Below are 23768 nucleotides of genomic sequence, written 5' to 3'. Positions count from 1 at the left end.
CATTAATCTTGAATGTAACCATTCACGGTGAGTGTTAAGATTAATAATTTAAGATTTTATGAGACTGATCTTTATTTATAAATTGATTAATTTAATTATCAATTATTACATAATTTATAATTTAATTAATCCCAATTCAACCTACAATTAAAACTTTTATTTATGAAGGAACGACACGTTTTATCCGTTTAGGAGAAGATTATGAGAACCCATGTTCTAGAGCACATTATAGAACGACAGTCCAGCTCCAGAAAAGTCCAGAACAGTCTGGTTACGTTTACAAACATTCATCCAACTCCATCTGTCACTTACTTATTTATTTTATTTTATTATTAAACTAGCCTTTATTATTTCTCTCATTTCTTACTGGCATTTACAGTGGTGCTTGAAAGCTTGTGAACCCTTTATAATTTTCTATATTTATGCATAAATATGACCTAAAACATCAACAGATTTTCACACAAGTCCTAAAAGAGAACCCAGTTAAACAAATAAGACAAAAATATTATACTTGGTCATTTATTTATTGAGGAAAATGATCCAATATTACATATCTGTGAGTGGCAAAAGTATGTGAACCTTTGCTTTCAGTATCTGGTGTGACCCCCTCGTGCAGCAATAACCGCAACTAAACGTTTGCGGTAACTGTTGATCAGTCCTGCACACCGGCTTGGAGGAATTTTAGCCCGTTCCTCTGTACAGAACAGCTTCAACTCTGGGATGTTGGTGGGTTTCCTCACATGAACTGCTCGCTTCAGGTCCTTCCACAACATTCCGATTGGATTAAGGTCAGGACTTTGACTTGGCCATTCCAAAACATTAACTTTATTCTTCTTTAACCATTCTTTGGTAGAACGACTTGTGTGCTTAGGGTCGTTGTCTTGCTGCATGACCCACCTTCTCTTGAGATTCAGGTGGGGTTTACATTAGACCGTATCAGCGGATCATCAGATTAACGTTTTTAAAACGATTAGTGTGCACACAGCAACGCCAATACACGATCCGCGTGCACACAGCAACGCCAATACACGATCCGCGTGCACACAGCAACGCCAATACACGGATACGCTCGGCTCCGCAGGCATCCTGCGCTCCAAATCACTCCGCCCTGAACAGCGAGTGCCCTCTGGAGGGTGCGCACTCCGGCCCGGCGCAGCTCACAGAGCGCGCGAGTGAAGCGCACGAGCAGTGATTCGGGACTGAGCCGCTGTGTGTGTGATCTCAGTGCATGTCGGGTATGCGCGTCACTTACCACTTGCAAGTGGAAGGAGGGCAAGCCTAAAGACAATCATAACTACACAATGGGCAGTATTTGCATCAGTATTTGCAGTATTTTCATACTTTTATACTCTTTAATGAAAGGTGATACAAGGCGGAAGTCCGCGCCGTTTTTCAGCAGTCGCGTCACATGACCAACGCCAGCGAATCAGGAAGGTGGATGTCACAGTGACGTTGTCCAATGACAACGCCAGCTAGAGCTCAGCACAGCGTATCCGCGTATCGGCGTATTCTCAATGTTTACACAGCACCGGACCAGACACAATCTAGATTGAATACGTGGACCCTGGCGGATTCCCGTTTCCCGGCGTTTCCAGGCGTTTTAATGTAAACGGACAGTGCATCTGCGAAGAAAACGAGACAGATACGGTCTAATGTAAACTTGGCCTCAGTTCATGGACAGATGTCCTGACATTTTCTTTTAGAATTCACTGGTATAATTCAGAATTCATTGTTCCATCAATGATGGCAAGCCGTCCTGGCCCAGATGCAGCAAAACAGGCCCAAACTGTGATGCGACCACCACCACGTTTCACAGATGGGATAAGGTTCTTATGCTGGAATGCAGTGTTTTCCTTTCTCCAAACATAACACTTCTCATTTAAACCAAAAAGTTCTATTTTGGTCTTGTTAGGGTTTTGCTGGGATTCGGACCTGGTTCGTTGGTGTGATGATCCAGCAAACCCCCACTAGGCCACCAGGGGAATGACTCAAATGCAGAGGCGTGAGGCGGAAGTAGAAAAAGTAACAAAAGGTTTATTTATACTATGTACACTATTTACAATCCAAGGCAAAACAAAAAAAAAACAAAAACAAAAGAGTATAATTCAAAAAGAAAAAGGCAAAAATGCAAAAGCTCAGAAGATCCACAAAACACAGTACAAAGGAAACTGGAGATAAACATAACAGCACAAAGACTCCGTGACAAGAGGACTGAACTCAGGGGTATAAATACACAAACTAATTAAGGACACAGGTGAAGATAATTAGGACTAACAGGCAATTAACAAAAAAAAACACAAAACACAGGAACAGTGGCAGCTTCTAGAGGCCAAAATAAATATGACACGAAAAGGAAATAACAGCGGCCTCTAGAGGCCAAAACAGTCCAAGTCCTAACAGGACCCCCCCCTCTAGGAGCGTCTCCTGACGTTCCCAGGGCGATCCGGATGGGCCGAATGGAAGTCCCGACACAGTTCTTTATCCAGGACATCCCGAGCAGGAACCCAGCAGCGCTCCTCAGGACCATAGCCCTCCCAGTCCACCAGATATTGCAACCCGCCGCGGACCCGGCGGGAGTCAAGCAGGCGATGCACAGTGAACACAGTCTGCCCCTGGAAGATGCGGGGGGGTGGGGGGTTCCTAGGGGCAGGGGCATACGTAGATGTCAGTACAGGCCGCAACAGGGAAACATGGAAAGTGGGGTTGATCCTCAGAGTCCGGGGCAACTGGAGCCGGTAGGAGACAGGGTTCACCCTGCGCACCACCTTGAAGGGGCCAATGTAGCGAGGAGCAAGCTTGCGGTTCTCCACCCGCAGCGGAAGGTCCTTAGTGGACAGCCAAACCCGCTGCCCAGGGCGGAAAGTGTGTGCAGGTCTTCTGTGGCGGTTGGCCTGAGTCTGGTTGGTTCTGGAGGTCTGTATGAGGGTCTTCCTGACCTTGCTCCAGGTCTTGCGACACCGTCTCACATATTGGTTGACCGAGGGCACCCCCGCGTCCTCCTCCTGGTCCGGGAACAGAGGTGGCTGGAACCCGAATTGGCACTGGAATGGCGACAGCTTGGTGGCCGATGACTGCAGGGTGTTGTGGGCGTACTCTGCCCATGGCAGCCAGGTGCTCCACGATGTCGGGTTATCCATAGCCAGGCCTCGCAGGGTGGTTTCCAGGTCCTGGTTGAGCCTCTCCGTCTGACCATTGGACTGTGGGTGAAACCCAGAGGAGAGGCTGGCAGTGGCTCCGATGACCTTGCAGAACCCGTGCCACACTCGGGAGGAGAACTGGGGCCCTCGGTCTGAGACAATGTCCTGTGGAAGACCAAAGACTCGGAAGACATGATTAAATATAAGTTTCGCTGTTTCAAGAGCAGAGGGGAGTTTGCACAGAGGTATGAAGCGGCAGGCCTTGGAGAATCTGTCAACAATGACCAAAATGACCATGTTACCTTGTGACTCAGGGAGACCCGTGATGAAGTCGACTGCCACGTGGGACCAGGGACGCCGGGGAATGGTCAGAGGATGCAGGAGACCCTGGGGACGCTGTCGTGGGTTCTTGGTTCTGGTGCAAACCTCACAGGACAGGACAAATGACCTTACTTCCTGCTCCATGTTAGGCCACCAGAAGCGTCTTTTCAGGAAGTCCAGGGTCCTCCGAGCTCCCGGGTGGGCGGTGAGAGGGGAAGAGTGACCCCACTGGAGAACCTTGGCCCGGGCTTGATGTGGGACGTACAAGAGGCCCGGTGGCCCCGTCCCAGGACCGGGGTCCTGGCGTTGGGCCCGTCGAACAGTCTCCTCAATACCCCAGCGGACAGGGGCCACAATCCGGGACACCGGGATAATAGGCCTGACTTCATTCTCCCTGTTAGTGGCAGAGAACAGCCTGGACAGTGCGTCAGGTTTGGTGTTCTTGGAGCCGGGACGGTACGAGAGGGTGAAGTCAAACCGACTGAAAAACAGGGCCCACCTAGCCTGTCGAGGGTTCAGTCTCTTGGCTTGCTGGAGGTACTCCAGGTTCTTGTGGTCAGTCCAAACCAGGAATGGATGTTGCGCTCCCTCCAGCCAGTGCCTCCACTCCTCAAGGGCCAGTTTGACCGCTAGCAGTTCTCGATCCCCCACATCGTACCGGGACTCCGCAGGACTCAGGCGGTGGGAGAAGTAAGCGCAGGGGTGCAGCTTTCCTTCTGAACGTTGAGGGAGTACCGCGCCGACACCACTGTCCGAGGCATCCACCTCCACGATGAATGGTTGGGAGGTGTCCGGGAGGACCAGAATGGGTGCTGTGCAGAAGCGGGCCTTGAGGTCTTTGAACGCCTTTTCTGCCTGAGGAGACCAGCCATAAGATCCACCTGTCCCTTTGGTGAGGTCTGACATGGGTGCTGCCACAGAACTGAAGTTCCTGATGAACTTGCGGTAGAAGTTAGCGAATCCTAAGAACCGATGAACCTCCTTAACGGACTTGGGAGTAGGCCAGTCCCGGACGGCCAGGGTCTTGGCAGGGTCCATTTGGAGTTGGCCTGTCCGTACAATAAATCCCAGAAAGGAGACCTCGGGAACATGAAATTCGTATTTCTGGGCCTTGGCGAACAGATTGTTCTGTAGCAGCCTCTGGAGAACCTGGCGGACATGGTGGCGGTGCTCCTGCACGGTCTTGGAAAAGATAAGGATGTCATCGAGGTAGACAAAGACGTACAGGTTAATCATGTCCCTTAAGACGTCGTTGATTAGGGCCTGAAAAACAGCTGGTGCGTTGGTGAGTCCGAAGGGCATCACCTGGTATTCGTAGTGCCCAGACGGGGTGTTAAAGGCAGTCTTCCACTCGTCTCCCTGTCGGATACGGATGAGGTGGTATGCGTTCCGTAGGTCCAACTTGGTGAAGACGGTGGCGCCTTGGAGCAGGTCGAAAGCAGTGGACATCAGCGGAAGGGGATATCGGTTGCGCACAGTAATCTTGTTCAGGCCCCTGTAGTCAATACATGGTCGAAGCCCCCCATCCTTCTTGCCGACAAAGAAGAAGCCGGCACCAGCAGGTGAGGTGGAGGGTCGAATGAACCCAGAGACCAGGGCGTCTTTGAGGTATTCCTCCATAGCCTTGCGTTCTGGCTGAGAGAGGGAAAACAGTCTGCCACGAGGAGGGGTAGTCCCAGGGAGCAAGTCGATGGCACAGTCGTAGGCCCGGTGCGGAGGAAGAACGGCAGCCCTGCTCTTGCTGAATACCTCCTTGAGATCCCAGTACTCTGTGGGAACTTGAGATAACTCGGTGAGATCAGGGGGCTCGGCAGGAGACACAGGAGAGCTAGAGAGCAGACAAGAGGCATGGCATGCAGGGCCCCATTCCACAACCTGGCTTGTTACCCAGTCTATGCGAGGGTTGTGGCGAGTAAGCCAAGGAAGGCCTAGAATGACTGGGAACTCAGGTGAAGGAATCAGGTGCAGGGATATTTCTTCCTTGTGACCTTGAGACTGGAGGAAGACTGGAGAAGTAACTTGGGTGACTCTTCCATCACCTAACGCTTGGCCATCGAGGGCAGACACAGACAGTGGGACTTCAAGAGGTGCAGTAGGTATATTGATGCTTTGGGCGAAGTGAATATCCATAAAGTTCCCAGCCGCCCCTGAGTCTATCAAAGCTTGACAAGAGTGGACAGACTCACCCCAGGAGATGGAGACCGGGATGTAGACTCCTTGGCCAGGGAGTCCGGGAGAGAGGGTAGGCCCCGTCACAACCCTCCCTCGGCTGGACGGGGCGGTCCTTTTCCCAAGAGTTCGGGACATGATGCTCGGAAGTGACCAGGCTTGCCACAGTAGATGCAGCACTTGTCCCTCCTTCTGCGCTCCCTCTCAGATGCGGAGAGGCGAGTACGACCCACTTGCATGGGTTCTGGACAGTCACTGAAGGAGGTAGACGGTCTCCAGGTAGAGGTAGGGAGGCTGGGGGGGCTCAAGGCTTGGTGGCGTTCTCTCATCCTGTTGTCCAGACGAATAGCATGTGAGATGAGGGTTTCGAGGTCACTTGGGCATCCAATAGAGGCCAGACCGTCCTTGATGGGGTCAGACAGACCATGGTGGAAGGCTGACACCAGGGCAGTCTCGTTCCATCCACTTACTGCTGCGAGTGTTCGGAACGAGATGGCGTAATCTGCGACGCTTCCTCCTTGCCGGATGGACATGAGCTTTCGGGCTGCGTCGGTACTGATGTCTGCCTGATCGAAGACCCGAAGCATCTCTTCAGAAAACAGCTGGAAATCAAAGCACTCAGGTCCCTGTCTTTGCCAGATAGCAGTAGCCCAGGCTCGCGCCTTACCAGCTAATAAGGTGATCACAAAGGCAATCTTGCGGCGATCCGTAGTGTAGGTGGTAGGCTGAAGCTCAAAGGTGAGTTGACACTGGGTAAGGAACTCTCGGCACTCACTGTGCTTGCCGTCATACCTCTGTGGTGCAGGAAGGCTGGGTTCGCGAGGTGAAGAAGGCAGCATGGCAGGAGGCACTGGAGCAGGAGTGGGAGCTGGAGCAGGAGTGGGAGCTGGATCAGGAGCAGGAGATGCAGGCAGAGATGTCAGCTGTGCCAGGGTTTTCCCAATTTGCTGAAGCAGTTCCTCGTGGCGAGCAAGGGCCTCACGTTGGCTGGTGAGCGTACGTCCATGAGCGTCCATGGTCGCTCCGAAGCGTGTCAAAGCTGCCATAATTCCCTGAAGGTTGGCCGGGTAGACAGTTGAAGCAGCCTCTGCTGAGTCGGTCATGACGGAGTCTTTCTGTTAGGGTGTTGCTGGGATTCGAACCTGGTTCGTTGGTGTGATGATCCAGCAAACCCCCACTAGGCCACCAGGGGAATGACTCAAATGCAGAGGCGTGAGGCGGAAGTAGAAAAAGTAACAAAAGGTTTATTTATACTATGTACACTATATACAATCCAAGGCAAAACAAAAAAAAAACAAAAACAAAGAGTATAATTCAAAAAGAAAAAGGCAAAAATGCAAAAGCTCAGAAGATCCACAAAACATAGTACAAAGGAAACTGGAGATAAACATAACAGCACAAAGACTCCGTGACAAGAGGACTGAACTCAGGGGTATAAATACACAAACTAATTAAGGACACAGGTGAAGATAATTAGGACTAACAGGCAATTAACAAAAAAAAACACAAAACACAGAAACAGTGGCGGCCTCTAGAGGCCAAAATAAATATGACACGAAAAGGAAATAACAGCGGCCTCTAGAGGCCAAAACAGTCCAAGTCCTAACAGGTCTCATCCGTCCACAAAACATTTTTCCAATAGCCTTCTGGCTTGTCCACATGATCTTTAGCAAACTGCAGACGAGCAGCAATGTTCTTTTTGGAGAGCAGTGGCTTTCTCCTTGCAACCCTGACATGCACACCATTGTTGTTCAGTGTTCTCCTGATGGTGGACTTATGAACATTAACATTAGCCAATGTGAGAGAGGCCTTCAGTTGCTTAAGGCCTCTGCATGCTCGTGTGACAAGGCTTTCGCAGATAGCTTTTCGCAGACAGTTGTAATTTATTGTTGAGCGGGGATAATAGGCGTGCGCGATGTTATTCACCGGCACAACGCAAGGGGGTGCGAAGTCGCTAGGAGTAGTTGGTGGGTGTGGTTAGTGGAGTGTTTATCCTCCGGTTACTTATAATGACTAGAACTTTTTTTTTTTATAATGACTAGAACTGGAGTCGTATAGATGTACGTACTTCCTCAATCAACCGCTCTTCATGCTGCTCCATATTCGCTCGGGTTTTTAAAAATGCAAGTCGTGAAAACAAACCAAACCGGGAAAGTAGGGAAGCGGAAGTGTGTGTACAGCGGATGTAGAGTGGACCAATCAGAGCCCTCTTGTCTGCGGCGCTGTCTGCGAGGCTTCTGCGGTGGTCACAATTTTTGGGAGGTGCGCGCAGAGCGTCTGCGAAGGTGGGGGGGCTACGCAGACACTGTCTGCGACGCTATCTGCGAGGACTGGGTTGTCAGCATAAATTGGCCTTTAGAAGTTACCCTGGGGTCCTTTGTGACCTCGCCGACTATTACACACCTTGCTCTTGGAGTGATCTTTGTTGGTCGACCACTCCTGGGGAGGGTAACAATGGTCTTGAATTTCCTCCATTTGTACACAATCTGTCTGACTGTGGATTGGTGGAGTCCAAACTCTTTAGAGATGGTTTTGTCACCTTTTCCAGCCTGATGAACATCAACAACGCTTTTTCTGAGGTCCTCAGAAATCTCCTTTGTTCGTGCCATAATACACTTCCACAAACATGTGTTGTGAAGATCAGACTTTGATAGATCCCTGTTCTTTAAATAAAACAGGGTGCCCACTCACACCTGATTGTCATCCCATTGATTGAAAACATCTGACTCTAATTTCACCTTTAATTAACTGCTAATCCTAGAGGTTCACATACTTTTGCCACTCACAGAAATGTAATATTGGATCATTTTCCTCAATAAATAAATGACCAAGTATCATATTTTTGTCTCATTTGTTTAACTGGGTTCTCTTTATCTACTTTTAAGACTTGTGTGAAAATCTGATGATGTTTTAGATCATATTTATGCAGAAATATAGAAAATTCGAAAGGGTTCACAAACTTTCAAGCACCACTGTATTTGTTAATAATTCAATTATTGTACCTTTATTCTACTTTTACACACTTTTAATAATAATAATAATAATAATAATAATAATAATAATAAAAAATCATCAACAACAACAAAGCCACATCTTATGTTCTTCCCGCCTACATTATATATTTGTATATTTACAGCTTATTATTTTCAATATTTGGTCTATTGACTGTTTATATATTTTAGTTGTTTATTGCATTTTTTTATCATTCGGCTACTTTACTTTGACTAACTTTTTTTTTTTACTTCTTTTACAAAATGTACAACAAAATGTATTATTATTTATGTTGTTGTTGTTAACACAAACAGTGGCAATAATAATAATAATAATTTTTTTACTGAATATTACTTTAGATGGGGTTAAAATCACCACACTGTGGCTGAGACGTGATTTTGAGATGAAGAACATGATTTTACATCAAAAAAAGTTAAACGGATAAACGAACCTGAAAGCATCGATGTTGTGCCTCTTCTGCTCCAGAGTGAGAGAGTTCAGAGCTTTTAAAGTTTCCTGCTCCATCTCATCACCTGAAAGCACAAAACAACTGAAAATCAACTTAATAATCACCATCATCATCATCATTATAACACCAATAACAATACTACTACTTATTATTATTATTACAACAATAAATCATCAATCATAACGTCATAACATCAATAACAACACTACTACTATTTATTATTATTATTCATAACACCAATAATAATAATAATAATAATAATAATAATAATAATCAGTAGCAGTATTGTTATTGGTGTTGTGATGATTAATAATAATAATCATAAAGTATTTTTATAATTATTACAACACCAATAATAATAATAATCATAAGTAGTAGTAGTATTGTTATTGGTGTTATGATGATCAATAATAATAATAATAATAATAATAATAATAATAATAATAAGTAGTAGTAGTGTTGGTGTTGTGAATAATAATAATAATAATATCAGTAGTAGTAGCATTGTTATTGTGGTATGATGATGATCAATAATAATAATAATAAAGTATTTTTACAATTATTATTACAACAACAACAATAATAATAATAATAATAATAATAAGTAGTAGCAGTAATGGTATAGTGAATAATAATAATAATAATAATATCAGTAGTATTGTTATTGTGGTATGATGATGATCAATAATAATAATAATAACAAAGTATTTTTACAATTATTATTACAACAACAATAATAATAATAAGTAGTAGTAGTAATGGTATAGTGAATAATAATAATAATAATAATAATAATAAGTAGTAGTAGTAATGATATAGTGAATAATAATAATAATAATAATAATAATAATAATAATAATATCAGTAGTAGTATTGTTATTGTGGTATGATGATGATCAATAATAATAATAATAATAATAATAAAGTATTTTTACAATTATTATTACAACAACAACAACAATAATAATAATAAGTAGTAGTAGTAATGGTATAATAATAATAATAAGTAGTAGTAGTAATGGTATAGTGAATAATAATAATAATAATAATAATAATAATCGTAGTATGGTTATTGCTGTTGTTATGATGATGATCAATAATAATAATAATAATAATAAATTATTTTTATAATTATTATTACAACAACAACAACAACAAGTCGTAGTAGTATTGTTTTTGTGAACAATAATAATAATAATAACAACAATAATATCAGAAGTAGTAGTAGTATTGTTTTTTTCCAAATAATAATTTTATTAACATCAAGAAAAAGAATAAATTGTATTGCGATTTACATTTGATAAAACATCAACTTAAAACCTTATATACAAACACACAAAGTAGTAGTACTGTTATTGGTGTTATGATTATCAATAATAATAATAATAATAATAATAATAATAATAAAGTATTTTTATAATTATTATTACAACAACAACAATAAGTACTAGTAGTATTGGTATTGTGAATAATAATAATAATAATAATAATAATAATAATAATATCAGTAGTGGTAGTATTGTTATTGGTGTTGTTATGATGATGATTAATAATAATAATAATAATAATAATAATAATAAGAATAAGAATATCTTGATAAGCACAATTTGGTCATACATCTCTGATTTTTTTTTTATTCCATAAAAATGTTAAATTATTTGTAAATAGACTACTTTATTTCCGGTCATTTACTGGCTGAAGACATCATCATCATCATCATCTCCACACAAATCAGAGCCCCAGAACACTGCAGTATCTTCTCAATTTTCCTCTCAGACAGGTATGATATGCTTTACTTTACTGAAATATAATATAAGCTCACATCCTGTCTACAAATTTACTTTAAAAAATAATTTATTTACAATTAAAGCTCAAGTCCTGAAAACTGAACTCCAACAGGATACAACCAAACAGTTACCGAGCATCTTACCCACACACCGAGCAACACATTTAACACAGAAATTATATCTGAACACACAAACAACTACCGTAAACTCCAAAATAATTCCGCATGCAGTCCCGCCACAGCCTGCAGGTCCGACTGGACTGATTTAGGACCGGAGTAAACTATTCAACCGCATCGCCCACTTCCTCACTCTTTACACCCGGACTCTACCGGCTCACTCCGGAACCGCGCGCTGCTCCCTAGACACAGGCACTAGAGTGGACAGAACCTCACGGACTCTACAGCCTATCTAGTGCACTGTGTTTACCAAAGCGATGGTATTTAGGATTCAGCTCGCGGTTACCATAGACATCCGGCGGTTACGCTCAGAGAGGAGAGTTGCAATCAAAATGGCCGCCCAATTTCAAAATAAGAGTCCGGAACTTCCGCAGGGACAAATAATAAAATACTACTAATAATAATAATAATAATTATTATTATTATTATTATTATTATTATTATTATTATTAAGTAACACTTGGGGTAAGGTTCTTACTTTATATAAAAATAATTAACTAACCACCCCATTGCCCCAAGTGTTTTATTCTTCTTTCTTTCTTCCTTTCTATTCTTTTTATTTTACTATTTATGCTGCAATTTAACTCTTTTTACCAGAAGCCAAAAAAAAAAAGAAATTTCTGCTTGTTCTGGGGTGCCTGTGTTAAGCAATTAATTTTGTTGTGATGTCAAACTCCACAGTCGTGATTAATGGCTCATATAAATGTAGATACTTGGTGCTTTAAGAATTTGCAGTTTTTCATCAGTATTTATTTTTATTTTACCTCACCTACTAAGTTATAATTTTGTATTGTGGCAATGTTATTGTGGATAAGTGTGATGCCCAGCAGGAGGCTCAAACACCTCTATTTCCCATCAGCTTACAGCTGCTCACCAGCATCTAAACACAGAGTCATGAATTACAATATTCGATACACAGAAACCCAGCAGTGTCCTGACAAATGTTATCATAAACTTACAGCGATAAATTAAATAATTCATTTTCCTGATTGAAAACAGTTTTCACTTTGGGTTACGCTTTGTATTACTGATTTATTACCAAAGGAAAATTTCACCAACCCCTTCCTAGTCATCATTCATCATATTCCAATCACAAGATTTTCATCCCTTTGTGTAATTTTTGATGAGTCTCACTTAAACAAAATTATACCACTCATTCCTGAGTATAATAAACAAAGTTTTACACTATATTTGGTCTACTGTCGACCAGAACCAGAGAAAAACCTTCAAAGACAAGATTGGCAAGATTGCTGTGTCAAAATTTAGCCATGATACGTCTTTTTTTCAGCAAAAGCAATTGAATTTTGTTTTGAAAGGCAAAATGAAAAGTTATGTCAAGAACAAAACTCCACTTGCTTTGAATACTGCACAAATTCACTCGAATTATGAGGCAAAATTAATTATCACAGAGTAAAAAAAAATATCACCATTTAATTTCCAAATCTAACCAATTCAGCGTGTGCATGCATCCGAGTGGTGATGTGTAGTCACAATGGCATGTCCCTTGCAAATGTATTTGATGGATTTTTTGCTCATGTTGCTGGTTTTTACATCCCTTGTGGTGCAGACCTGGGTTCAAAATTATTTGCTAGGCCTCAGCAAAATGTCCATCCCAAATCCTTAAAAAAAAAAAAAGCACAAAGACACCTGAAACTAGCACAAAAACTTCAGGGTGTAAAGGTGTTTTCTTAGTACTTGCATCAAAGAAGCAGTATCTGCTTGTTTGACATCATCTTGTGCGTATATTATCCACTCCATTATCCATCTTTCCTTCTCCCATTCTTTATAATATGTATATATCACACACTACTTCCCCTTTGTTTGTCATCACCTATACTTGCAGAAATTCGTTCGATCTTTATTTCTGATTATTTGCTTTAAAACAAGATATTGTCCACAGACTATTTTAAACGAGAAACACCCCAAAAATAACCTCTCCAACCATGAGCTTTTTCCACTCGCAACCTTGCAGTCTTGTTCCAAGTTGACCCCAAGGAAGCATAAAAACTGTCACCCTGGCAACCACGATTACAATTTTTATTCATATTTAATTGAAACAAACTGACCAAATTTGACCAGAACATAGAGGGATATCTAAACACGTTCAGGTATCGAATGTTACCACCATCACATATGTCATTTTACTGCCCCCTTTATACATGGATAATCCATGACTTTCCGAATATGGTCAGCATTTCCTGTTCCTGTCCTGTTCACCTGTTTCTGACAGCAGGTGGATATCTGAGTACTCTAGTTGAATTACCATAGGTTCAAGGGGTGGAGCTCTATGTCCATTTGTTGGACTGGGGTTGGGGGTTAAAAATTCTTCACATCTTCTTCAACTCCATGAACGTAAAGGTGCTGACTACAAAGTCATCTGAAATTTTCAAATGTTTTTATCATGCATGGCATTTTCTGATGTCTCGCAAGAGCAATATCATGCAGACGAGATGTGATCATTTTGATGTCCTGAGGGCCGCTTTTCTCTGTTTTGGGACTGTTTTCCTCCCTCTTGAGGTAAACAGTATGAATACGGCCCTATGGAAACAGGAAACAGCTGAACGCGAGGGAGGAGCTTTAACTAATTAGCATAACTATGGAACTGCGTCACACCAAGATGGCGACGTGCAGAAAACATTGTGATTCTGCATCAACCTCAGAGAGTTTTGAGTCGCAGGGATGTAATTTGTGGTTGACGTTCACGAACAGATCCATGAAACAAAAGACAAATATATCTTTACTGCTTTTGTGTTATCGTTTCTTTTTCTGTAAGATCAAAACATTAGGTGTATAACTCCATACTCGCTACGGTGGAGTCTCATGCATTCTAAGGCTAAGATAGCTAAGCGCTAGCTAGAATGATTTTGTTATCTGTCCAGAAAAATGACACGTCAGAGCAATATCCTTGCTCTATCTTGAAGTTGCACTCACTAGGCAGGCTTTCCTTTTCTTTTCCACTGGCTTTTAGCTCACAGGAGAGCCGAGTCCGACATGTTTGCCCACACTGATTTGTTTTGGTTAAAAGTAGCTCAAACACGCCCCCTGATGGTCACGTGATATTGTTGCTCACTTGCTTCGGCGAGCTCTGAAATCGTAAAATGTGGGACGCTTTTTATCTCGTGAAAATATTTACACATAGGATACACGGTGTGTGTGTGCAGCAGCGAAACATCTCGAAACTCCAACAACAATAGGAATAGAAATGGAACGTTTTACCCAGCATTCAACTTTGCAGTCAGAACCTTTAAGTGTTTGAGACCTTGAAAAATTTGGACCAATTTTACATAATGCATCTAAAACACACACTTCATCGATGTGGCTCTGAACTCTCACCTGTATGCTATTATTATTATCTCAGCTCATAGTTCTTTTTCCTTTAGACTAGTATTTCTCAACCACTGGGCCACGGCTAATTAGTGGGCCCTGAAGCGCCATCTAGTGGGCCGCAAATTTTTTTTCAAGTTGAAGCTAATTTTTACTCGTAGTAGGGTACAATTGCTGGGTTGCATCTGACGTCACATCCGCCTCATTAAGCTACGGTCACACTGCAGCTCGTGATGCTTTGCGATGGGTTATTGATGAAGATGAGGCATTTTGATGGCAATATACACATGAGCTAAAAGTTGTGGTCACACAGTAGATGAACACTTGACTGTCGCACCTTTGCGCGCTTGAGTCTGGCGCAGCTCGAGCGGCCGTGCGTGCTCACAGAGCATGTTGTGCACGTGCTTGGGACCCGGTCGTTATGGGAAACACCTGACACTGATTTGAGTGCAATCAGCATAGATATGGAAGCTGTTTTCACAGAGGCTTTGCAAAGCATTATCATTATCACTGTCATGTTTGTTTCTAGCCATGTTTATAACACTGATTGAATACTCTGCTTTATGATTCTGTTTTTGTTTAAAAAAAAAACACCACTTGGAAGATAGCTCTGGACACTTACACAGAGGTGGACAAAGTACCCAATTTCATGACTTCAGTCAAAGTACAGATCCCACTGGTCAAATGTTACTCCAATATAAGTGAAAGTTGTCCAGTCAAATTTTTACTTAAGTTAAAGTACTGAAGTACTTGCTTTTAAAAATACTTAAGTATTAAAAGTACATTTTCTGTCAATGCATTGTTGTATTATTGCCACAGCACTTACAAAACCTAATGCCGTTACCAAAGACAGAAATGTGAATTCACAAAATGAACGCATGCTGTGCCATCATGGTGGTTTAACATTAAGCTAGCTCGTCAGTGAAGCTCCACCTGACATGTTCGCAAACTCTTTTCAAACTTGAAATCATATTGGGTAGCTAACATTACTAGAAAAGAAAGATTCTTTTCATTCTGTTTATGAATTCTAAACATTCTGTTTATTTGGCAAGATTATGCTGAAACATTTCTGAAAGGATTTCAGATAAGTTAATGTTATTCATGTTAGCGTAACTCAGTCTTTACATCCTAACTAACAGTGTCCAAGTTAACTAGCTATGTGTTAATGTTAGCCGTGGACAACTTGGCAACTTGGTGGGCAAATCCAGAGAAAGTCATTTGACTAACCAGACTGCATAGCTATTGCAACATTATCGCGAGCTCTAAAAGCACAGACAACTTCGTTGCAAGCTTTCTCTTGGAATAAAACGTTTACAGACCTCAATATGCTTCCGCAGGTCGGACAGCGAGTTTTGGTAGGCCGTGATGTGGTTCATTTTCGGCAAACAAAACAAACATTTAAAACGAAATGAATCTTTAATCCTTTCAGAAAACTGAAACATGGGTTCTAGGTATGGCCATGAGTGCATGTGTTCCCCAGAAGAACTGCCTCCTTCCATTCTGCCATCAACTGATCGTGTTAAATAATGCTGAGGAGAAATCACTGAACTTGATTTTATACAGTCTATGAACATGACATGACCCTAGTGATTACTGATCGGCTGTCTCAGTGTCACCTGCAAAAAAAAACAATCAAGTTTTAGAAAAGAATAAAACATCCACTTTCTAAGCTGCTTCATAGTAACGAGTAACGAGGACCTTGATAGAAATGTAGTGGAGTGAAAAGTACGATATTTGTCTTTCAAATGTAGTGAAGTTAAAGTCATAAGTTTCCAAAAAAAATAATACTCAAATAAAGTACAGATATTCAAAAAGTGTACTTAAATACAGTACTCAAGTAAATGTACTTCGTTACTGTTCATGTCTGCACTTACAGTAATGCTTTTATGCCTGAAGACTACAGTTGACTTGCTAACTTTAGGACTGCAGTTAGATCATGAACAGTTTTGCACTCAAGTTTCCATCAATGAACAGTTTATACGGTAACTTCAACAAAACAGACCTCATGTTAAAACTATAATGAATTTCCTGGTTACACAGTTATACTTCGTGACAATATAGGACACTGTTATAGAAGTGAGTTATTTATAAACATGTTATCACCCATATGAGGATGGGCTCCATTTTGAGTCTGGTTTCTCTCAAGGTTTCTTCCTCATGTCGTCTGAGGGAGTTTTTCCTCACCACCATCGCCACAGGCTTGCTCACTGGGGATAAATTAGGGATAAAATTAGCTAATGTTGGAAGTCTTTAATTCTTTGTAAAGCTGCTTTGCGACAATGTCTATTGCTAAAAAAGCGCTATAAAAATAAACTTGACTTAAGTATCACGCCTGCAAATAAACACTCTTCCTGCACTTTGATCTATTTCTCATGTAGTGTCCTGATCACCAGATCTTTAACCTAGCTGCATATAAAATGTTGTTCTCCTCCATGATCTTCCAGGTTTTTATCTGTTTGTGCGTGTAGAACGATGTCTGCAGCACCAGGTAGTTTGAGATCTCAGGGAACTCAACAGATGGATAATTTTCCAACTCGTACGAAAAATCCTTCTTTGTTAGCATGTAAGGATCTAATCCCATTGAATGGTTTCTATATCCACTTCTTGGTTTTAATAACTTGCTTGTTTGCTGGACACAAACATAGCAATAAGTTCTTGTGTTAATGGACCAGACTCCACTTTTGGATCGTTAATCCCTTTTGAGTGAGAATGACCCGCATACATGGTTTTATGTTCCCTTCTGGCACATCCATAGAGTTTTGAATACAATATCTACAATTTAAAACAGTTTGTTTTTATTGCATTTATTTAATTCCTGGGCTCCCGTCTGTCACAGGGAGTGATGTTGCATCCCATTAATACACTTTGCAATAGATTATTAGATTCTAATAGAATAGATGAGCCAAAATAATTGGGGATCTTTTATAATGGGCCCTGACTTGTTACAAGTATGAATAGGAGGGGCTTAAAGCAGAAAAGGTTGAGAACCCCTGCTTTAAACAATATACTGTACTGCACTTTGGTAAAGCAGGCAGTAATTTGGACCCCCTGCGCTGCCGTGGTTGCCCGTAAATGTTATCTTTAGCATCCTTATTTTGTCAGACTAAGTCTTTACTGTTAGTAAAGAAATGTACCATTGTTTATGTGGTTATTTTCCCAGAATATTTCAGCTCGATGGTTAACCACTAAGCATGTCTTTGTGCTACAAGTGCGCCAAGTGTGAAAGACCAAAAGTTTAACACCGCTTCCTCGTCAAGCTTACAGTTAGGTCCATAAATATTTGGACAGAGACAACATTTTTCTAATTTTGGTTCTGTACATTACCACAATGAATTTTGAACAAAACAATTTAGATGCAGTTGAAGTTCAGACTTCCAGCTTTAATTCAGTGGGTTGAACAAAATGATTGCATAAAAATGTGAGGAACTAAAGCATTTTTTAAACACAATCCCTTTATTTCAGGGGCTCAAAAGTAATTGGACAAATTCATCTAATCTCATCTCATTATCTCTAGCCGCTTTATCCTTCTACAGGGTCGCAGGCAAGCTGGAGCCTATCCCAGCTGACTACGGGCGAAAGGCGGGATACACCCTGGACAAGTCGCCAGGTCATCACAGGGCTGACACATAGACACAGACAACCATTCACACTCACATTCACACCTACGGTCAATTTAGAGTCACCAGTTAACCTAACCTGCATGTCTTTGGACTGTGGGGGAAACCGGAGCACCCAGAGGAAACCCACGCGGATTGGACAAATTAAATAATTATAAATAAAATGTTCATTTCTAATACTTGGTTGAAAACCCTTTGTTGGCAATGACTGCCTGAAGTCTTGAACTCATGGACATCACCAGACGCTGTGTTTCCTCCTTTTTAATGCTCTGCCAGGCCTTTACTGCAGAGGTATTCAGTTGCTGTTTGTTTGTGGGCCTTTCTGTCTGAAGTTTAGTCTTTAACAAGTGAAATGCATGCTCAATTGGGTTGAGATCAAGTGACTGACTTGGCCATTGAAGAATATTCCACTTCTTTGCTTGAATAAACTCCTGGGCTGCTTTGGCTTTATGTTTTGGGTCATTGTCCATCTGTATTATGAAACGCCGACCAATCAGTTTGGCTGGATTTGAGCACACAGTATGTCTCTGAATACCTCAGAATTCATCCGGCTGCTTCTGTCCTGTGTCACATCATCAATAAACACTAGTGACCCAGTGCCACTGGCAGCCATGCATGCCCAAGCCATCACACTGCCTCCGCCATGTTTTACAGATGATGTGGTATGCTTTGGATCATGAGCTGTACCACACCTTCGCCATACTTTTTTCTTTCCATCATTCTGGTAGAGGTTGATCTTGGTTTCATCCGTCCAAAGAATGTTCTTCCAGAACTGTGCTGGCTTTTTTAGATGTTTTTTAGCAAAGTCCAATCTAGCCTTTTTATTCTTGAGGCTTATGAGTGGCTTGCACCGTGCAGTGAACCCTCTGTATTTACTTTCATGCAGTCTTCTCTTTATGGTAGATTTGGATATTGATATGCCTACCTCCTGGAGAGTGTTGTTCACTTGGTTGGCTGTTGTGAAGGGGTTTCTCTTCACCATGGAAATTATTCTGCGATCATCCACTACTGTTGTCTTCTGTGGGTGTCCAGGTCTTTTTGCATTGATGAGTTCACCAGTGCTTTCTTTCTTTCTCAGGATGTACCAAACTGTAGATTTTGCCACTCCTAATATTGTAGCAATTTCTCAGATGGGTTTTTTCTGTTTTCGCAGCTTAAGGATGGCTTGTTTCACCTGCATGGAGAGCTCCTTTGACCGCATGTTTTCTTCAGAGCAAAATCTTCCAAATGCAAGCACCACACCTCAAATCAACTCCAGGCCTTTTATCTGCTTAATTGAGAATTACATAACGAAGGAATTGTCCACACCTGCCCATGAAATAGCCTTTGAGTCAACTGTCCAATTACTTTTGGTCCCTTTAAAAACAGGGTGGCACATGTTAAGGAACTGAAACTCCTAAACCCTTCATCCAATTTTAATGTGGATACCCTCAAATGAAAGCTGAAAGTCTGGACTTTATGTCCATGTCCATTATATAACTATAACTTGAATATGTTTCAGTAAACAGGTAAAAAAACAAAATTTGTGTCAGTGTCCAAATATATATGGACCTAACTGTATTTCTTGTTGATGTCACAATATACTGCTTTTCTTCACAACAAGACATTTCGGCTTCTTTTTTTTCCTTCTTTCCACACCTTGGTCTTTGTGAACTTGTTCAGCACAGAAGCAGACTGCCCAAAATCCCCCTAAAGCTCATTACTTTCTGACTCACAGGCCTTTAGGCAGATGTGGATCCATGCAACCAGACAGTGCTGATCCGAGACAGTGCTGCATTCCAACCGTGCACGTCATGAGATACAAACCAGCGATCTTGTAAATAACTGTGCATATTTGTGTTTTGTTTTGTCCTGCTTTCAATATATAGCTTTGAAATGCATGGTTGTCGCCATATAATAGTTTACGTCTAGTATTTCTGGCACCACATCACAGCACTAAGTTTTAAAGTTGCTATCAGGACGTGTCCCAGCGTGCATCACAGTCGAATTCTGAATCGCTTCACACACCAAATATTAACATTCAGAAGACAAACAACCAAACCCTGATTAGCTTAAACCTTCAACAAAACAGAAAAAAAAAACTATCGCAACTCTTCCACCGTAAGTGTGTTTTACATGGTGCATCTTTCAGAACTTGCTGTAAATGTTAGTCATGCTGAAAAAAAATGTGTCAGATTAAAACTGTGTGAATAGTTCTTCAATCATACACAGTACTGTGCAAAAGTCTGAGGCACCCTATATTTTTTTCCATACAAACTTTGTTATAGATTTCTATTTTATGACTTTTACATTATCGTGTCAGTACAAAAATATTTTAGAGTTCCAAACGTTGGTTTGTTTTTTTGTTTTTTCCCCCAGCACAAAATTAAATGTTACCGGAAAATATATGTTTGTATCTGAGATCTGAGCAGCATATTCCAGAAGAGAGCACTTTTCAGATGAAAAAAGAAAACATAATGAAGGCTACTGGGTTTTGGTGCAACATTAAGAAGTGAGTATGACAGTCAAAGTGTCCAGAAGAACTGTGGCTGGTTCTGTAAGATGCTCAGTAAAACCTACAGCTCATTTCCGCATAAAACTGCACTCATTGGACCTAAAACTGCTATTTTTGTTTAAAGCAAAGGGTTGTCTCACACCAAATACAGTGCCTTGCAAAAGTATTCATCCCCCTTGGTGTTTGTCCTGTTTTGTCCCATTACAAGCTGAAATTAAAATGGATTTTTGGAGGGTTAGCACCATTTGATTGACACAACATGCCTACCACATTATTATTTTTTTTATTGTGACACAAACAATAATTAAGATGAAAAAAAACAGAAATCTGGAGTGTGCATAAGTACCCCCCCACACACACACAAAAAAAAAGTCAGTACTTTATAGAGCCACTTTTTGCTGCAATTATAGCTGCAAGTCTCTTGAGGTATGTCTCTATGAGCTTAGCACATCTAGCCACTGGGATTTTTGCCCATTCCTCAAGGCAAAACTGCTCCAACTCCTTCAAGTTAGCTGGGTTGTGTTGATGTACAGCAATCGCCAAGTTATGCCACAGATTCTCAGTTGGATTGAGGTCTGGGCTTTGATTAGGCCATTCCAAGACATGTAAATGTTTCCCTTTAAACCACTCCAGTGTAGCTTTAGCAGTATGTTTAGGGTCATTGTCCTGCTGGAACATGAACCTTCATCCCAGTCTCAAACATCCAGCTGATTCAAACAGGTTTTCCTCCAAAATTGCCCTGTATTTAGTGCCATCCAGCTTTCCTTCAGTCCTGACCAGCTTTCCTGTCCCTGCAGATGAAAAACATCCCCACAGCATGATGGTGCCACCGCCATGCTTTATTGTAGGAATGGTGTGCTCAGGGTGTTGGGTTTGCGCCACACATGGCGTTTCCCATGATGGACAAAAAGTTCAATTTTTGTCTCATTTGACCAGAGAATCTTCTTCCATGTATTTAGGGAGTCTGCCACATGCTGTTGGGCAAACTCCAAATGTGATTTTTTTCAAGCAATGACTTTTTTCTGGCCACTCTTCCATAAAGCCCCACTTTGTGGAGTGTACAGCTTAAAGGGGTCCTATGGACAGATATTCCCATCTCCTCTGTGGATCTTTGCAGGTCCCTCAGCATTATCTTTGGTGTCTTTGTTGCATCTCTGATTAATGCCCTCCTTGCCCGGTCTGTGAGTTTTGGTGGGTGGCCTTCTCTTGTCAGGTTTGTAGTGGTGCCATATTCTTTCCATTTTGCTGTAATGGATTTAATGGCGCTCCCTGGGATATTCAAAGTTTGAGATATTTTTTATAATCCAACCCTGATCTATACTTCACAACTTTGTCTCTGACCTGTTTGGAGGCTCCTTGGTTTTCATATTGCCTGCTTAGTCGTGTTGCAGAGTCAGGGTCCTTCCAGAACAGGTTGATTGATACAGACATCATGTGACAGATCATGTGACACTTTGATTGCACACAGGTGGCTCTTAATCAACTAATTATGTAACTTATGAAGTGAATTGGTTGGACCAGCTCTTATTTAGGGGTTTCATCCAAAAGGGGGTGAATACTTATGTACACTCCAGATTTCTGTTTTTTCATCTTAATTATTGTTTGTGTCACAATAAAAAAAAAACAATGTGCACCTTTCAAGTGGTAGGCATGTTGTGTAAATCAAATGGTGCTCACACTCCAAAAATTCATTTTAATTCCAGCTTGTAATGCGACAAAACAGGACAAACACTAAGGGGGATGAATACTTTTGCAAGACACTGTATTGACTTTGTTTCATTCATTATGGCTTACTGCTTACTATTACTGTCAAGAATGTGCGCAACTTTAAATATCTTGGACACAACATCAGTAACTCAAATGCAGAAACCTCTCACTTCCTCGGCACAAGGATTGGTGTGGCATTTCAGAATTGGAAAGAACTAAAGCATGTTCTAACAGATCATCGCGTCCCACTGTCAGCTAGGGTGAAATTCCTTATAGCTTGTGTTCGATCCCACCTGTTATACAGTGTACAAGCATGGCAGATGTCTGCTGATGATGTAAACAAAATTGAGGTTGTATCGTACGGCTTCCTGCATCGAATGGTAAAGGGTGGTTTCAAGTGAAAGAATGCTCCTGAGTCACAAGACGCTGATGTCAAGGGGGACGTGGACTGGAGCTTCAGACTATCAAACCCAGACCTACGTGAGACGACCAACATCCCACCTATTAAGCTGACGTGTTATGAACAGCAACTTAAATATATAGTGCCCATCTGTAGGATGGGCAATGACTGCTTGCAAAAACAACTTCTCTTTGAGGTAAGATCACCAAGATGGACTAAGGTTGAGAATCTGTTGGGCATGGATTCCCAGCAGATGAGACGGACAATGATGGATAAAATGGACTTCTTGCGACTGTTGGACAGACTGCTAACAAGAGCACCCTAAGGGTTTTTTAAACCCAAATGGGGAAGATGATGATCATGATCATGATCATCATTATATTTTTTAATGTTGAAACATTTAATTTCATTATTTTTAAGCCATTTTTTATCTACAGCATTTCTTTACATGTGCCGAAGACTTTTGCACAGGACTGTATGTGACTGGTTTCTGCGTGTATAAATGGAAAACATTTGAAACATCTTAGCAGGGCCATTTCAGAATATTTTGGTGCCTTAAGCAGGAACTAAATCAGGGGCCCTTTCCCAAAACCACTCATATTATTTTCCATGCAAGAATGAACAGAATTATTACTTAGATGGGGGAAGGGTGCAACCACTATTTCTTCCATTTCAGTTAAAGCAAGAAGCAGAAGCTTTTTTTAACAGTAATCTTTATTACGGGTGTAGTGGTTTTCACTGTCGCCTCACAGCAAGAAGGTCCTGGCTCGAGCCAAGCGGCCAACGAGGGCCTTTCTGTGTGGAGTTTGCATGTTTTCCCTGTGTCTGTGTGGGTTTCCTCTGGGTGCTCTGGTTTCCTCCACAGTCCAAAGACATGCAGGCTAACTGTTGGCTCTAAATTGACCGTAAGGTGTGAATGTGAATGTGTGTCTCTATGTATCAGCCCTGCAATGATCTGGCGACTTGTCCAGGGTGTACCCTGCCTCTCGCCCATAGTCAGCTGGGATAGGCTCCAGCTTGCCCGCGACCCTGCACAGGATAAGCGGCTACAGATAACGGACCGATGGATGGAATATTTATTAGGTTCCCAAAATGGGGTCTTCATATCTAATTTACAAGTGCTGTAAAACCATAAATAATTATAATTACAAATAACATAAAATACATGAAAATATT

General features: G+C 41.6%; 2 protein-coding genes across 3 annotated transcripts in view; one reads left to right on the top strand and one right to left on the bottom strand.

The window, feature by feature from the left end:
• Positions 1 to 11305, bottom strand: part of inpp5ka (inositol polyphosphate-5-phosphatase Ka) — a 59106-nt gene extending 47801 nt beyond the window's left edge. Inside the window, exons 1-2 of one of the 2 annotated variants that reach the window (XM_060897744.1) lie at positions 11076 to 11305; positions 9070 to 9151 (exon numbers count right to left, since the gene is read on the bottom strand). In XM_060897744.1, the coding sequence (XP_060753727.1) occupies positions 9070 to 9151; positions 11076 to 11100 (107 nt within the window). In that variant the 5' untranslated portion in view covers positions 11101 to 11305. The remainder of the gene's footprint in view (positions 1 to 9069; positions 9152 to 11075) is intronic. The other variant, XM_060897745.1, reaches the window with a different exon arrangement.
• Positions 11306 to 20009: 8704 nt separating this feature from the next.
• Positions 20010 to 23768, top strand: part of mmp13b (matrix metallopeptidase 13b) — a 28898-nt gene continuing 25139 nt past the window's right edge. The window contains exon 1 of the mRNA XM_060898193.1: positions 20010 to 20091. The gene's annotated coding sequence lies outside the window, so the exon portion shown is untranslated. The remainder of the gene's footprint in view (positions 20092 to 23768) is intronic.

This window comes from Neoarius graeffei, chromosome 17 (genome assembly GCF_027579695.1).
Source record: "Neoarius graeffei isolate fNeoGra1 chromosome 17, fNeoGra1.pri, whole genome shotgun sequence".
In the NCBI taxonomy this organism is placed as follows: domain Eukaryota; kingdom Metazoa; phylum Chordata; class Actinopteri; order Siluriformes; family Ariidae; genus Neoarius; species Neoarius graeffei.
The sequence above is the reverse complement of the archived record's forward strand: the minus strand, read 5'-3'. Positions and strand labels throughout refer to the sequence as shown.